Source organism: Pituophis catenifer, unplaced genomic scaffold, assembly GCF_029215685.1.
Source record: "Pituophis catenifer annectens isolate HBS135680 unplaced genomic scaffold, rPitCat1.0.hap2 SCAF_11, whole genome shotgun sequence".
NCBI classification, from domain to species: Eukaryota; Metazoa; Chordata; class Lepidosauria; order Squamata; family Colubridae; genus Pituophis; species Pituophis catenifer.
In genome coordinates, this window is record NW_027256891.1 from 26,958,914 (window position 1) to 26,975,858 (window position 16,945).

Consider the following 16,945-nt stretch of genomic DNA (forward strand, 5'->3'; position numbering starts at 1 on the left):
TTATCTTATCCAGGTTGGAAGGAGGAGACCCCGGTGGGTTTCCTAAGGAGAGTTTTCATCCAGCCTCCTGAAGACCAAACCGTGATTCGATCTCACGACATTTTCTTTCTTAATGAGCTGCAGCTGCGGGAAGAAGAGCCGGCCAGCTGGGGTTGAGCCCCCTTTTTCAATTCACTTGGATTTCTCAAGCAAAAAGCTTCCCATCGTTTTTCTCTCCCCCCCCCCCCTTTCCCCCACCCCCCGGGATGAGATAGGAAGAGGAGGGAAATTGTAGGCTCTTTGGGATCACACGGTCGAGAATTTTGGAAATCATCTTCCATCTCGGCTGCTCTGCTCCAAATTAGCAGCCTGCCCTACCTGCAGTTCATTAGCAGAGGGGGGGGGGAAGGGGAGGGGGTTGCTGATGGTTTTGCAGGCGGGCAGAACAACCATTGCGGTGGCTCCCCGGAGAACGTGGTTCGTCGGAGAACATAATTGGTGGGGTAGTTGTTGGTAGTTGTTTTTCTTCAGCTCCCTTGGATGGTTGGGACATTCAGAGGAAAGAAGGAAAGGAAGGAAGGAAGGAAGGAAGGAAGGAAGTGAGTTGAGGGAGGGAGGGAGGGAGGGAGGAAGGGTGAATGAGAGAAAGGAAGGATTCTAGTCCTCATTGTTCTAAGCAAAAGGGCTGATGTGGGAGAGAGAGAGAGAGAGAGAAGACAAAAGAAGAGAAGAGAAAGCAAGGAGTTAAGCCATGTTCTCAGCACACTTCAGGATCCTGCGGTTTTTTTTATCATCTTTGCCTTTCAAGCTACCAATTTATCTATTGCAAATTTCAGGGCAGTCGACAACAAAACAAACACGCAACACCAATTAAAAATTGATTTATAGCACACTTAAAAGGGTGGGTAGGCAGACCCAGAAGATGAGACCAGAAGTAAGACATTCTTGGGGGCTAATTAGTAGCTGAAGAAATCTGGCTGAGCCTCCTTGGCCAGGGAGTGCTACCCTGGAAGTGTCCTGGCCCCAGGTGCCTTTTCCCCAGCCGTCCCCTGGCATCCATGGGTGGGGATGGGGAGAGAAACAGCCACTCGGCTACTGAGGCAGGAGAGGGGCTTCTGTTGGGCCGCGGGGACCAAACCGTGGAACGGATGGTCCTTAATAGAGAACAGTCATAAAACTGATGCTTCTTGCAATGACCAAAATGAATATATTTGCAGGCCCTGTTAGTACCTTTGTCGTGGGAAGGGAATACGGGAAGGAACAAAGCCGGAAATCCTGAATTAACTCAATGACTGGAGCATTGTTTCCGTCCCAGCTTACGAGTGAGCAGATTTCCAAGCAGACTTTTTAGCCTGTCAGAAAGGGTTGTGTTTATAGGAAACAGAGTTCCAGGGTGGCTCTTCAGGCGGAGTTGGCTTGTGTCGCTCATCCCCGATTGTGTGAATTAGGTGTCATGCCAGATCTGGAGGGCTGTGTGGGGCCTGCTTACAATCTGGATATTCATCCTGTTTTGGTCTGGAGACACACCAGTGGTGTCAAAAGGCAGACAGGCGGTTTGTGGTGGGAAGGGGGGAAGGAGGAGGAGGAGGAGGAGAGGGAGGGGGAAGAAAAAAAGGAAGAAGAGGAGGAGGAGAGGAAGAGGAGAGGAGAAGGAAGAAGAGGAGAGGAGGAGGAGGAGGGGAAGAAGAGGTGGAGGAGACAAGGAGGAGGAGGAAGAGGGGAAGGAAGGAGAAGGAAGAAGAGAGGAGGGGGAAAAAAAGGAGAAAGAAGAAGAGGTCAAGGAGAAGAGCAGGAGGCGGAAGAGGAGAAGGAAGGAGGAAAAGGAGGGGAGGAAGAGGAGAAGAAAGAAGAGGTGGAGAAGGAGAAGGAGAAGAGAAGGAGGAGAGGGCAGGAGAGGGCATGACAAACATGTCTGGTGACAGTGGTGGGTTGCTCCCGGTTCTGTCCGGTTCGATAGAACCGGTAGTAAAATCAGCGGGCGGCTCTGCCCACCCTCCCCGACATCATAAATGATGATCTGCGCATGCGCAAAAGAGCGCGCGAGCGAACCGTGGAGCACCTTCAGACTGGGAACTGGTCCTGCAGAAGATCAGACTGCGCATAGGGATGTCTCTGGAAGCAATGCTTTACGCTGCGGTCTCGCTGGAGATGGTTCCCCTCCCTGCCCCCTCCCCCCTTTCCTTATTTTTAAAGGTTTTCAGGATCGAAAAACGTCGACTTCTGCTCCGTGGTCCGTCTGCATAGGATTCCCCTTGGGTGGGAGGGAACAGCCTCTCCTCTCCCTTTCCTCTTCTCGATCTTCCCTGCCAGCAACTCTTGTTCCCACAGCTACAATTTCACTCTTGTCAAATGAAAAGCATCCATCCAAAAAACCTCTCTACTTGGCTGGGTTTTGCTTCCTGCTTTGAGGTCCCCAAAACCAGAAGTCCCCAAACCTGGGACTCTCCCAAGGGAAGCTGCCGTTTTGCCCTCTCTGACGGCCACTCCGTGCTGACCAGGTGGGGCCAGAACTTCCCCCACCGTGGCAGGGTTCAAGGGCATTTTCTGCTCCAAGGGCTCATAAGCGGGCGCCTTAATTTCCATCCTTCGTTAAAAGGAACAAAAAGGAGACAGAAGGAAGAGAAGAGTTTCAATGTTCTGAGAGCCATCCCCGGATCGCATGTGTGGTGTTTGGCAACCAGCTGTTTACAGCTGTTTTTGCAGCCACTTCAGGTCACGTGACCACGGTTCCTGATGTTGTGGAGCAAAAAAACGCCGTTTATTTCTGGTTTTCAGCAAAAGGGAAAAAAAAATCCATTGGGCGTTTGCTTAACGGGTGCCACCAAAGTAAAATAACTGGGCACGTGGTGACCTGCTTAACAACTGGCATGACTTACTGCAGGGGTCTCCAAACTTGGCAACTTTAAGACTTGTGGACTTCAACTCCCAGAATTCCTCAGCCAGCCAGCTGTTCAGCAGTTCGAATCCCTACTGCCGCGTAATGAGGTGAGCTTCCGTCCCTTGTCCCAGCTTCTGTCAACCTAGCAGTTCGAAAGCAGGTAAAAAATGCAAGTAGAAAAATAGGGACCACCTTTGGTGGGAAGGGAACAGCGTTCCGTGGGCCTTTGGCATTGAGTCATGCCGGCCACATGACCACGGACAGCGCTGGCTCTTCGGCTTAGAAACGGAGATGAGCACCGCCCTCTAGAGGTGGGAATGACTAGCACATATGTGCGACGGGAACCTTTACCTTTAAGATTAGTTTTCCTTTTAAGGCGCCTAAATCAATATCAGCCACGCATATTTTCCTGAGTCTGCGTGGCTCCCGGTGAAACGCCGCTGCTTATTTAAGGAGACGTTAACCGAATGCACACTCGGGCGTCCCTTTAAAGCAACTTTTTTGCTTTGAACCCAAAGCACGGCACACCCTGGTCCGCACTATGTTTTTTGGGCTCCTCCTAGCGTTTTGAATCACAGGCAAGTTGAAGTAGCTGGCTGTTTTACAAGATGTTAATTCTACGCCTAACACGGGAGAGAAGCTGAATGCAAACGCCAAATGGATCGGTTTCCCCTGAGAACCTTTTCGTTCCAGACGTGTTTATACATTTGCTGAAATGTTTGTTATCTCCCACTGGCGTGTTTTTTTAAAGGAAGAGGACCTCGCTAGGAAATTGAGATTTCTCCGTCCACTTGTAAAATGTATCAGGAGAAAAAAAAAGAAAACAACTTTTTGCTTTCTTTTTCTCTTCCCTTTTTAAATTTTCCTTGGACCACCTCAAGACTTTTCTAGTTTTGTTTGCTTTGAAGCAGTGGTGAAATCTAAAATTTGTTACTACCGGTTCTGTGGGCATGGCCATTTTTTTTCTTTTAAAACCATTTTTCTTCGGTGAAGAGGTTGTAAAAAAATGCTTTCAAAAGGCTCTGACCATCCCAGCTGAGTTGCCTGATTGGCAGAGGCTTTTTTTCTTTTAAAAGCCTCTGCCCATCAGGCAACTCAGCTGGGATCGTCAGAGGCATTTAAAAGAAAAAAAAACCTCTGCCGATCAGGCAACTCAGCTAGGATCATCAGCTGATGATCCCTTTAACGATCCCAGCTGAGCCGCGCGATCATCAGACGCTTTTTTTGTTTACTTTTAAAAGCATTTTTTTCGGCTGAAGAGGTTGTAGAAAAGGGCCCAGCTCTTCCCAACTTCTCCGGATAGGCTGAACTACAATGACTATATTCCACTGCTGGCTTGGAATAATGACAGCATGAAGACCATTCCGCCCCCACCCACCGTTCTTTGCTCCTGTGCCCCACCTTTGCCAATCCACTCGCTCGTGGCCTCCACCTGGTTCCTATTTAAGGACTGGGGGAGTCCCAAGGATTCAGCCGGGGGTTCAGGTGTGAAGAATCTGCCCTTCTCAGCAGCTGTCGCTGAAGGATATTTTTTGGGAAGGGGCAGGAGGTGTTTTTTCCTGTTTCTATTTGCAATTCCCTCCGGTGGCCCAGTGGGACGTCAGCAGCTATTTGGGGGAAGTTAGTAATATCCTTCCCCGCACCATCATTTGCTGTTCCACTCCGAGCAGCTTCAGGTGCACTTGGTTTGCTCCTCCAGTCAATCCTGGATTTTATATCTGGGGCTGTCCTGGCTCTCTGGCCCAAGGACGTCCGGGGGACCCTCGGCCCTGCTCAGAAGTCCGCATTGCACCAAAACTCAGTTAAGCCACGGAAAATTTTGCCATGTTGCTCTCCTCCTTTTTTCAGATGTGTGTGCACGCACACAGGGACACCACACGTGTGTGAGACTTAAGAAAGCAAAAATCCTTCCCACCCCACTGCTCTGAACTCATTTGTCATGGCTGAAGCTGCTAATATTACTACTGCTTCTCTTGGGATTTCGAGTCTCATTACCCCCTCCCCAAAAATACCCTTTCTTTTTTGTTTTTACTTTTGCTTTTATCCTGGTTAAAGGACTTATTATTTTAAAAAAATACAATCCCAAACCACTTTATAATAATTGTAAAAGCTTTCTAAAATGAATGCAGGCTAAAACACACACTGCCTGCCTGTCTCTTTCTCTCTCTCCCTCCATCTCTCTCTCTTTTTCTCTCTCTCCCTCCCTCTCTCTCTCTCCCCCTCTCTCTCTTTCTCTGTCTCTGGTCTCTCTCTCTCTCTGTCTCTCTTTCTCTCTCTCTCCTTCTCTCTCTCTCTCTCTGTCTCTCTCTCCGTCTCCGTCTCTGTCTCTGTTCTCTCTCCCTCCCTCCCTCCCCCCCTCTCTCTCCCTTTCTCTCTGTCTCTCTCTCCATCTCTGTCTCTCTTTGTGTGTTTCTGTCTCTCTCTGTGTCTCTGTCTCTGTCTCTCTCCCCCCTCTCTCTGTCTCTTTCTCTCTCTATCTGTTTCTCTGTCTCTGTCTCTCTCTCTCTCTCTCTCTCTCTCATCATCTGTCTATCTTCATCTAAACCGTATATTGAAATATATATATTGATATATTTTGATATAGTAAACCAGGTTGGTCTGCAAATCTGGCTTAGTGTCGCATCCCTTTGTGTTCTGGGTGTCTTGCATCTCTCACGGGGGTTTGCAGTAGTTCCTGATCACAACTGTTCATGGCCGAACTCAGAGTTGGGGGTCAGTCGAAATGCAAAGCTTCTTCTACGCCTCCAATCTCCGGCCTCCCTTCTTTCCAAATAAGAACACAATAAGAACACAACATCCTTCTTCTTCTTCTTTTTTTGAAAAAGGAAATCTCGATCTGGAAGCTCTCCTGGGATGAACAAGCACAGCTGGTTAAGGCTCATGGCTGGCCAGGTGTTTCAGGAGAGAGAAATCCCAGCATTTCATTCCAAGTGGGACTTCCTGGCTCAACAGAACAAAATCTGCCTTTCCTCCCAAAGGGCAGATTTGGCTTTTGTTTCCTCCATCTCCATTTATGGTCCTTTCTCTCCTGTCCTCCAGCTTTCAATGCTGAGACCTTTCCAGTTGTTGGGAGTTTTGCTATCTCTGAAAATTCACCTTAACCACAGGGTTGATGCACCCAGCCAAAGACTTGCTGGGGAATTCTCCCGCAACCCTCAAAACGACCGCTGTCCTTCTCACCCTCTTTCCCTGCCATTCTGAAGACCCTTCCCTGGTCCAGATGGGGGAGGAGGGGAGATGGTTTCCTTTGCATCCAAAAAACAACCAGCTCTCTTTTCTGCAAGTCCCACCTCTACAATCCTGCCTACGTGTGCAGGAAGTCCTCGGCTTATGACCACAAGGGGACCCGAATTTCCATTGCTAAGCGAGATGGTTGTTAAGTAAGTCACCCCGGATTTTACAGACTCTTCTCCCCCCCCCCAAATATTTCCCGGGGCTGAGTGTGGCCTTGAACTTGGTTGTCCCTTTTTCTGGCACCTGGTTGTCTTTTGGTGGTGCGGATGGGTTCATAAGAGGACATGCTCCTACAGAAGCTGGTTTGGGTCCCATCTCCCAAATGAGCATTTTGCCTTGTCCTTTACCGCGGTCGGGGGGTGGGGTGGGGGGCAGTGGTGTTTTTAAAGGAAGGGACGGCATGTAAAACAGAACGAAATTCTGAAGCAAGATCTTTGCTAAGACAAGACCACAATGCCCCGTTTCCTTCCCTGAAAAGCCTCTCTTTTCATGCTCCGCATAATGGACTCATTACGTGCCCCGCTGCCTGTTGCAAGGCCCTTTTCATCCAGGGCGTGGGTGAATTCTGCATCCCCCTCCTTTTGTCTCCTCGCTTGGGAGAAAACCCACGTTATTTGGGCTTTAAAATAACAGCCGCCCGAGGAACGGCTAAGCTCCTTTCATTCAAGGATCTATACATTATTTCACCGGTCAAAGTTTGTGTTGGCTGCAACATCTCAGCGAAGGAGTTAGGTAAGAATGAAAACCAAGATTGTGGCAGGCATAAAAAGCCTTTTTTTCCCCACCTCCAAAGGCCATTAAGAAATTCCAGATGACGGCACCGCTTGGAATGGGGACATTGAAATGAGTTGGGCTAATTTGGAGCATTCAAGGCGATCAGTGGGAGCTTTCAGATGGACCCCGGAGAAATTCCCAGACTGAAAATCTGAAAGTTTGCATGGGTTTATTTTGTTTTATTTATTCATTAAATTTTTATACCACCCTTCTCCCGAAGGACTCAGGGCGGTTAAGGTGCATCTACTTTAAAAACGAAACAAAACAAACAGATCCAAGAAAATTAAGGATATTATTTAGAGACACACCAATGCGGCCTTGAAAGAAATTATTCAATATACCGTATATTGAATAATACAATATACGGTATATATACAAAATAGATTTACTGCACCAAGTGGGTTTCTTCCTTTTCACTGGGGTTTTTCAAAGGGAAGCCGGCAATATCGAGCACGACAGAATGACTCGTGTAGGGGGCTGGACTTGATGACCTCTTAGGTCCCTTCTTCCAACTCTGTGATTCTAGGATGTGATCACAATACTCTCTCTCGACTTCCTACCCTCAAAATGAAATCCTTGGGATTGTTATGCAGCTGTTTGTGGATGTATTTTTCCCCCCTTCCAGTTCTTTGTTCTTTTGTGTATTGTTTAGCTCGTGTCCCACCTGGATTTTAAGATTCCTTTGCAGCTTTAAAGGCTATTATTTGTTAATATTAACCCTGTTAATAAGAGGCTGGTTTCCTTCCAGACACAGCGTACGTAGAGTAGAGGATTATAAGGTGTTCAGTCTTTAGCGTCATGCCCTTATATTGTAGATAATAGGGAAGGAAACATTTGTGTGCAATTATAACAAGCCTAAAATAATTTTGAATTCAGTTGCACACCTTTTGCGTGGTGCAATCTTTGTATTATGGAGAATTTAGGGAAGATTTATATTATATCTCAGCAGAGGAGAAGATTCTGAAGTCACTGTGGCTCTTCTGCCCTGTGATTCCTAGCTCCAATTATCTCTGTGCGAGTGTAGAACGTCTTTATCCCTTTACGCTCAGTTTAATCGGAAAGTTAGTCTTGCAATTAAGCGGTGCCCTCCAGTCAGGCTGAGCTATTCTTTCTAACTTCTAGCTTGTGAGCCGGGGGCTCTTGTGGTCTGCCAGCAGCCCACAGAGCTAGTAGCGGAGTTGGAAAGTGAGGAGGCTGGGGAGGACCATGGGCCAGTCCTGGAGTCTGGGGAAGGCCCGGACAAGGGCTCTGCATCTGAGGCAGAGATGGGGCCAGGGCCATCTGGGAGTGGTGTGCGGACTGCGGAGCCTCCAGAGTTGGACAGTAGAGAGGCAGAGGAACAGGAGGAGCCTTTCCTAGTGCACACATGTGCAGAGCTGCCAGAAGGTAAGAGCAGCTAAAGCAAAAAGGACAACTTGGGAGTAAGGCCAGGATATGATTGGCTCTTCCCATAAGGCTTAAAAGAGCAGCAAAGGCACTGGGGCTCTTTGTAGGAAAGCAACGTTGCTAAATCTGTTTTCCAGTCAGTGTCTCTTGTTTCTGAACTTAGTGGGGCTTTGCCAAGAAAGGCCTCTGGCAGGGTGCCAAAGAAGATAAAGGTTTGTGATAAGCCCAAAGGACTTTTTCTGAAGGACTTGGTTTGGAATTAATTTGGACTAAACTGGGAAGGAAGTAATTCTCAGCTGTTATAATAAAATAGTTTTGAGACTAATTGTGTCCTGTAATGACTAAGTGAGCCTAGGTCACAACAGGGAGCGATGGGAGGTGTAGTCCAAACACCTGGATGGCACTTGTTGGAAAAGCTGCCTTCACTCTCTAGAACCACGGTTGAGTTACACAACACTCTCTCTCAAGGTTTAAACGCAAGTTTAGATATTTTTAAGTTTGGATTTGGCGCCTTACGGAGGAGTGGTTCTGCAGATCAAGGTGAAGTGAATTCACCCTCTTTCCTTTCCCCGCCCCCCATTTCCGTGGATTTTATTCCATCTTACTTTTGCTCGCCTTTTACTGTTTTTTAAAGTTTGCACGAAAACCAGGGTGTGTTTGGGCTTCGTCGGTGCCCATTTCCTACCCCTCGTGAACCTACCTAAAGTTGACGAGCCCATCTGGCCACGCAGAGGTATGTTTGCACCTGCGACCACTTTGCAAAACAGCCTGGCCGAATTCTGGGTGGGGCGGGGGGGAGCAGAAATGCAGGCAGATCTCCTGGAATAAGCAGGCGGCTGAACTTCAGGGTAGCTTTGCCAGGAACCAGCAGTGAGGAACAGAGCAGGAGTGGGTGCCTGATGCCTCCCTTCACCATGGCAATCTCTCTTGTGACTGCTCCTTCTAAAAGGGGTCTAGGACACAGAGTGAGTTGTGGGGGGTGGAGGCGCCCAGCACAGCCTGTTCCCGCAGAAGAGAAGCCGGGTCTGCGTTGCAAAAAAAAAAGCAAAGTTCCTGTGCAAAGAATTGGGGCCTGGCAGGGTTTGTCTTGTAGGCCATTCGCTTCTGAAGGCCAAGGGGGGATACTACTCGAGATGAATAGATCTGTCCACTCGGAGGGTCAAAGGAAATTAATCCTCCTTATTTTGCCTCTCCGGGGATCCGTGCAAAATGGAAAGGGGGCCCCCTTCCTGTTTTCTACACTGGCCTCCGCATTGCCACCTTCAATTCTGGGTGAAATGGATCTGGAGTCGCTCCTTGGATGGACTTCTGCCTTTTCATCCACCATTGTGAAACTCTGGACCGTCACTTGTGAACCGGTGTCCATCCATGCCTTGCTTTCCCAAGAGAGTTCCTGCAACCGAAAGTTCAAGCCAAGTGCATCCATCTTTTATGTCTTCCTATGGGCATCATTAATGGCAGAAAGTGAAGAGGAACTAAAGAGCCTCTTGATGCGGGTGAAGAAGGAGAGTGCAAAAGTTGGCTTGAAACTCAACATTAAGAAAACTAAGATCATGGCACCCGGCCCTCCCAATTCCTGGCAAATAGATGGGGAAGAAATGGAGTGACAGATTTTATTTTCCTGGGCTCCGAGATCACTGCAGATGGGGACTGCAACCAAGAAATTAAAAGACACTTGCTCCTGGGGAGGAAAAGCTATGGCAAATCTAGACAGCATACTAAAAAGCAGAGACATCACCCTGCCAACAAAAGTGCGTATAGTCAAGGTGATGGTTTTCCCAGTTGCAATGGATGGCTGTGAAAGTTGGACCATAAGGAAGGCTGAACACCAACGAATTGAGGCCTTTGAACTCTGGTGCTGGAGAAGATTCCTGCAAGTTCCTTGGACTGCAAGGCGATCCAACCGGTCAGTCCTAGAGGAGATCAACCCTGACTGCTCTTTAGAAGGCCAGATCCTGAAGAGGAAACTCAAATCCTTGGGCCACCTAATGAGAAGGAAGGACTCCCTGGAGAAGAGCCTAATGCTGGGAAAGATTGAGGGCAAAAGAAGAAGGGGACGGTAGAGAACGAGGTGGCTGGATGGAGTCACTGAAGCAGTCGGTGGGAGCTTAAATGGACTCCAGAGGATGGTAGAGGACAGGAAGGCCTGAAGGAATGTTGTCCATGGGGTTGCGATGGGTTGGACACGACTTCGCAACTAACAACAACAACAAATGGGCTACCATAACTACCTAGATGCAGGGTTCTCACTCAACAGATGTTGGTGCCAGCCTCTGTTTTCCTTCTGGGTTCTCCAATGATTGGCTACTTGCCAGTTGCCTGGTTTCTTTAAAGGCCTCCTTTGGTTCAGATGGAGGACCTCTTGATCAGGAATGGACTTCGAATGGCAGATCTTTGGGCAATTGGAGAAGCCCTTGGAGGAAGCAACTGGGACAGTTGCATTTCCAACATGGAAGTCTCATTCTCTGGATCTAAACCACTAGGTCCCTGTTGGCTCCAGTTCCAATGGATGTTTGGCTCTCAAAAGCTGGACTTCCAGGACCAAAGGCAGCTTGGAAGGGCTTCTCTCTGACAGACATCTGTGGAGGCATAACTCAAGGGGTCTTTTCCTGGTGGGATGCTCCTTCTCCCCCTCTTCCTTTGTTGACATGGAAATGGAAGAGGCATATTTGCAGGTTTACAGCTTCAATAGCTCTCATTCCTCTTGCATGTCGGAGCAAGCAGGGAAGACTTTGGGTGTGTGTCACACTGCTGTACAAAAAAAGAGAAAAAAAAAACATGCACACCAGAAGACGTGTATCTCAGCAACCCAACACTCCCTGGTAGCTTTTACCACCTGCCCCACCCCCCAAAAAAACAACCCCCAAATCTCCTTGAAACCCCACCTTCCTCCTGCTAGGCAGGGCAGAGGGAACGGAAAACACCATCTGATCGGCCACCGAGGAGCAGAGCTAATGATTTACTCCCCGTGTCAGCCGATTATCTAATCTGGAGCACAAAAGGCGGGGCTGCGAAGGGGAGGCTGGGAGCACGAATTTGCCCCCATCTTTGGAAAGAGGCCCTTTCTCTTGGGACTGGCCTGGTTGGGCTTCAGGACCCACATTGGACTGGCCTGCAAGAGCTGTGGAGAAGAACTGGTGGGGTTGATGGGTTAATAATGTAGCAGGACAGATTAATTGGCTTTCTAGCAGGATGGAGCTCCATGCGTACCTGAGCAAAGGTGTGCCCTTGAAAAGAGCCCAAACTGGATCGATTTTGCCTGGCTGAAAAGCAGAGCCCAGTAGAAAGATTTGTCTTGTTCCCTTCTTCTCTCTCCGTCCTGACTTCATTGTCCACCGGAGCCTGTCTATAGAACCGAAGCCTCTGGGAATTTCAATCTGGTGACCTACACAGGTGTCTACAGGTGTCTACAGTCCCCATCATCCCCTGCCACCAGTAGGAAAGCTAGACTGAACATTTGGGCTTCCTATCAGAAAGTTAATCGAGCTGGTCCCAGAAGGAAAACTCTGCTGTAGGAAACGGTAAGGCACGTGTGGGCTTCGTAAGTGAGAGCACCAAGGAGCCCTCCATTGATTGTGTTAAGACAGCCAGCTGGCTGGAGAATTCTGGGAGTTGAAGTCCACAAGTCTTAAAGCTGCCAAGTTTGAAGACCTCTGTGTTAAGACATCCCACTCCCATCTTTGGATTAATGCATCGCACAAATCCAGCCCATGATTTAGGGCACCCCATAACAAACCAAGGCAATGTTGAACTAAGGCTGCTGGCCTCCATTAAAATCCAACCCTTGTCCAAGCAACAGCTCTTCTTGAATTTGTGGGTCTGGTAATGTAACGCTATGTGAGAAAGACCTGGGGGGACACGAGGCCAGGAGACGCAGCCAAGGCAACAGTCAGATAAGGGTCAGCAGAACTCACAGCTGTATCGTGGGAAGGGCGAGAAGCTCAGAAGGGACCCTCCCTAGTTTCTTAGGCTGCATAGGAGACGGTGGGAGAATTGTTTAGTACTTTCAGACTGGCAAGATTCTGTCAACGTAGCCTTACAATAAAGCAGAATTATCTCATTTGGTTGTGTTTCCTGAATAGTCTATCTAGGGAGGCTGACTGGTAGCACTTTTTCAGAGCAATAATTTTATTAAAAGGCATCAAATGTTCATAAGCTCTGTAGCTTTCCTTCTTCGTTACTGTTGTGGCCCGCCAGTGGAGCTGGTAGCAGATTCGGACAGTGAGGAGGCTGTGGAGGAACATGGGCCAGTCCTGGAGTCTGGGGAGGGCTCTGATGAGGGCTCTGCGTCGGAGGCAGAGAGGGGATCAGGGCCGTATCCCAGTTATCAGCTGCCTTCGGAGTCAGACATCAGTGAGGCAGGCGAACAGCTGGAGCCTGTTCCCAGGGTGCGCATGCACAGAGTTGCCAGACGAAGGGAACAGCTAAAGAACAAGGGTTGGCTTGGGAGTAAGGCCACAGGTGGACAATGAATGGCCCCTCCCAGAGGGAATAAAAGAGGAGCGACAGGGGAGTGGAGTTTGCAGGAGGCAATTAGTTTGCTTAATTGGTTCGTGACTCCTTGCCAAGTTTTGAAGATATCGGCCTGGCAGCTCTCCAAGCCAGATAAGGTCTGTGACTGTAAATTCCCCCTTTGAAAGACTTTGCTGGATGGGAATGAGAGAAATTCACAGTAACTTAATAAAAAGGGATTTTTTTGTCGGGACAAGGGGTCTGCTTCATGCTTTTTGGGGAAGCCTAGGTCAGAACAGTTATCTTTTCTCTTTCTTCTTTCCTTCCTTCCAGAGCTTGCCTACGACTTGGACAGCGAGGGCACCCCTTCAAACAGGCAGCTTGTGAATCAGCAGAGCAAAGAGACAACGGGTCACAGCCTCGGGGCCAAGGACCCAGCGCTGAATCTTCAACTAGTGGCCGGTCTCCTAATAGGGTGGCTTTTTCTGATGGCCAAATGACTTGAACTGACCGGGCTGAATCCATTATCGGTTTGCATTGTGAAAGCGCCCTATAAATCTTTCTTGCTCATCAGAAGCACTCGAAAAGAACAACTTTAGAAACGGGACTTAATTTTTATTTTTATTTTTTAAAGAAAAAAAACTATTTCCCCATTGGAGGTTTGGCCCAAAAGACCCAGTATTTATATTTTGAAGAATTCTCATTCAGTTATTATGACGGGGTTAAAAATACTCGGCTTGTATCACCTGTGAATTTTGTAAACGTTTTTCTCCACTGCTGTTTAGGATGACCAAAGCCCACAGCATCCTCAGTGGATCGGAGCGAGCAAAGTTATTGGACGAAACACCATCGGACAACTTTTTAAAATACACTTTGTTTTGAGATCAAAAGCCCAACCTGAAGCGGGACAAAAGGAACAGTTCCAAAACAGAATAAAACGGTTCTGCGGTTTGCAAATTTTGCTCTGGAATCTGCGTTAGCCATTGTATTTAATATTGGTGGCAAACTTGAGTTCAAGGTGCCCATTTGAATGGACTTAACACTGGATTCTTGTTATGAATGAGCTGTGCATTTTTTTAAATTTTTTAAAGCTAGCCAATTTTAGACAGGCCCTCCATCGCTTCTTAAACAGGACTAATGCGATGCCACAGGTGTGGCTGATGTGAACACGGCAGAGACTGTGCTGTTCCAGGGCGATTATCCAGTTTCAGAAGATGCTCAGATATTTTCCAGAAAGTCTGCAGGATCAAGCATGCTTTTCTAATTTTATTTCTTTCTTTTTGTTTTAAAAAAAACCCCACGATTCTGTATCACTTTGTCTGTTCATAGATTATGTTCTGAGACTGTCTGTTGAGCATGGAAAAACGGGAATCTCTCAGAGGGCCCCCCCCCCAGTTTCTCCTTTGGCTGCTCTGGAGATATTTTTCCTTCCTTCTTGTTTAGACTCTTTAATTTGCATCGGAAATATGAAGAGCTGGGAACAGGGAGGATTGTTTTTTCTTCTTCTTTTAAAAATAAATCGGTTCTACCATCAGTCGGAGGCTGTTGATCACATGCATTTGTGTATGTGTGTGTGTTTGCACATGTACCTCTGCCTGTGAGAGGAAGAAATAGCTTTTTTTGAAATGCATGGCATAAGTGCAGCGCTATCACCAGTGCCATTGTAACTTCAAAACGGTCATTAAACAAACTGTTGTACGTCGAGGACTATCCGTGTCACCGTTGGTGATCGGACATGCTTCATATCAGCCTTCTTGCTGGTAGCTGCCAACAACTTTTCTTGCTTGACCTTGAATTCTGGGAGTTGAAGTCCACATCTTCTTCTTCTTCTTCTTCTTCTTCTTCTTCTTCTTCTTCTTCTTCTTCTTCTTCTTCTTCTTCTTCTTCTTCTTCTTCTTCTTCTTCTTCTTCTTCTTCTTCTTCTTCTTCTTCTTCTTCTTCTTCTTCTTCTTCTTCTTCTTCTTCTTCTTCTTCTTCTCCTCCTCCTCCTCCTCCTCCTCCTCCTCCTTCTCCTTCTTCTTCTCCTCCTCCTCTTCCTCCTCCTCCTCCTCCTCCTTCTCCTTCTCCTTCTCCTTCTCCTCCTTCTTCTCCTTCTCCTTCTCCTCCTCTTCCTCCTCCTCCTCCTCCTCCTCCTCCTCCTCCTCCTCCTCCTGTCACATCCATCATTGGACATGGGCAAGCATGTTGACGATCCTATTTTTAATCAACAGCCACACGAAAAAATGTTGCTGAGTTTTCTCCAACCCAGTCCCTTAGATTTTGAAGCCATGATCTTCTTCTTCTGCCTGAACTTTGTTTGCCTTCAACTTTTCCCTGGAGGATTGAGTGAAGGATGCCGTATTTTTCCAGGTGTTGCATTACATGTCTGAAATATTCCAACTTTTGGTTTTTTATGGTTTTGATGATTTCCCTTGGCTTTCCCAGGCAGCTTCTCACCTCCTCCTTTCTGATTTTGTCAACCCAGCTTATACATAACAGCCAGAGGTGAAATCCAGCAGGTTCTGGAGAACCGGTAGCAAAAATTTTGAGTAGTTCGGAGAACCGGCAAATACCACCTCTGGCTGGCCTTAGAGTGGGGTGGGAATGGGAATTTTGCAATATCCTTCCCCCAGGAGTGGGGAGGGAATGGGGATTTTGCAATATCCTTCCCCCAGGAGTGGGGAGGGAATGGGGATTTTGCAATATCCTTCCCCCAGGAGTGGGAAGGGAATAGGGATTTTGCAATATCCTTCCCCCAAGAGTGGGGAGGGAATGGGGATTTCGCAGTATCCTTCCCCTGGAGTGGGGTGGGAATGGAGATTTTGCAGTATCCTTCCCCTGTCACGCCCACCAAGCCACACCACGCCCACCAAGCCAGGCCCACAGAACTGATAGTAAAAAAATTGGATTTCACCACTGGTAAGAGCCACCTGTAAATTCCACATTTCAAATGCTTCTGGTCTCTTCAAGTGGCTTTCTGTCAGAGACCAACTCTCCACTCCGTAGAGCAGGATAGAAAAGATGGAACATCTGACAAGCATCTGATTTTTCAATCTTAGGCTTATGTCGTGACTGCAGAAGACCTTTTCACTGAAGACTGAAGAAGCTCCCCCTAATAAGCCATACAGAGGTTCTGTCGCCTACACTTCCCTTTCCTCGTAGTCTCTTCTGCAGCCAGTTGGTTCTGGAGACCGGTAGTATCAGGGGTCACTTCTCCCCCACCGTTTTCTGGTTTTCCACGTTGGGCTGACATCACCGCCTCCCTAAAAGCCACAGGACCCAAAATGCAAATGATGAAGAGCAGCCCATCTGGATGGGATCCAACGTAGCAGCAAATGTGTTACTTTTTTAGTCTGTCATCTGCTGGCCTTGACGCCCGTCTACGTTTGTTCCTGGGGTGTCCTTGGGGAGGGGGGGGCTTTGTGCCGACCCCCTGGGCTGCTGCAACAACTGGAGCTTGGTGGCAACTCAAGGTAAGAATGGAATGGAATAAGCATGAGAATGAGCGGCAGAAGACAATACAAGGCCAAGAATTAGAATTAGAATTGAATAGGCCCTTAAGCAGCGGAGTAAGAAAGAATTTCCAATCGGCTTCTCTGCTTTCCTCCTGCACCTTATAGAAAGCTGGTTGTAAATTAATACAGCTCAGTTAAACTCAGGATGTGATTTGGAGGCCACCTTTTTTTCAAACCCTACATCTGTTTCTAAAATTTAGGCTCAACTTAAGTCAGAATGGAAACTGACCAAGGAGAGATTCAACCTGGAAATAAGGAGAAATTTTCTGACAGTGAGAACAATCAACCCACGGAACGGAAGTTGCCTTTGGAAGTTGTGGGAGCTTCATCACTGGAGGCTTTCAAGAAGAGACTGGACTGCCATCTGTCAGAAATGGTGGAAGGTCTCCTGCTTGGGTAGGCGGGGGAGCTGGATTAGATGACCTACAAGGTCCCTTCCAACTCTTAATCTAATCTAATCTCAAACCGGTCAGTCCTAGAGGAGATCAACCCTGACTGCTCTTTAGAAGGCCAGATCCTGAAGAGGAAACTCAAATCCTTTGGCCACCTAATGAGAAGGAAGGACTCCCTGGAGAAGAGCCTAATGCTGGGAACGATGGAGGGCAAAAGAAGAAGGGGACGGCAGAGAACGAGGTGGCTGGATGGAGTCACTGAAGCAGTCGGCGTGACCTTAAATGGACTCCAGAGGACAGGAAGGCCTGGAGGAACATTGTCCATGGGGTCGTGATAGGTCGGACACGATTTCGCA

At 47.9% G+C, this 16,945-nt stretch overlaps 1 protein-coding gene across 1 annotated transcript in view; it reads left to right on the forward strand.

Moving 5' to 3' along the window:
• GPC3 (glypican 3) overlaps positions 1-13,203 on the forward strand; it is a 103,500-nt gene extending 90,297 nt beyond the window's left edge. Inside the window, exon 8 of the mRNA XM_070951932.1 lies at positions 13,037-13,203. Within this exon, the coding sequence (XP_070808033.1) occupies positions 13,037-13,203 (167 nt within the window). The remainder of the gene's footprint in view (positions 1-13,036) is intronic.
• The last annotated feature ends 3,742 nt before the right edge of the window (positions 13,204-16,945 follow it).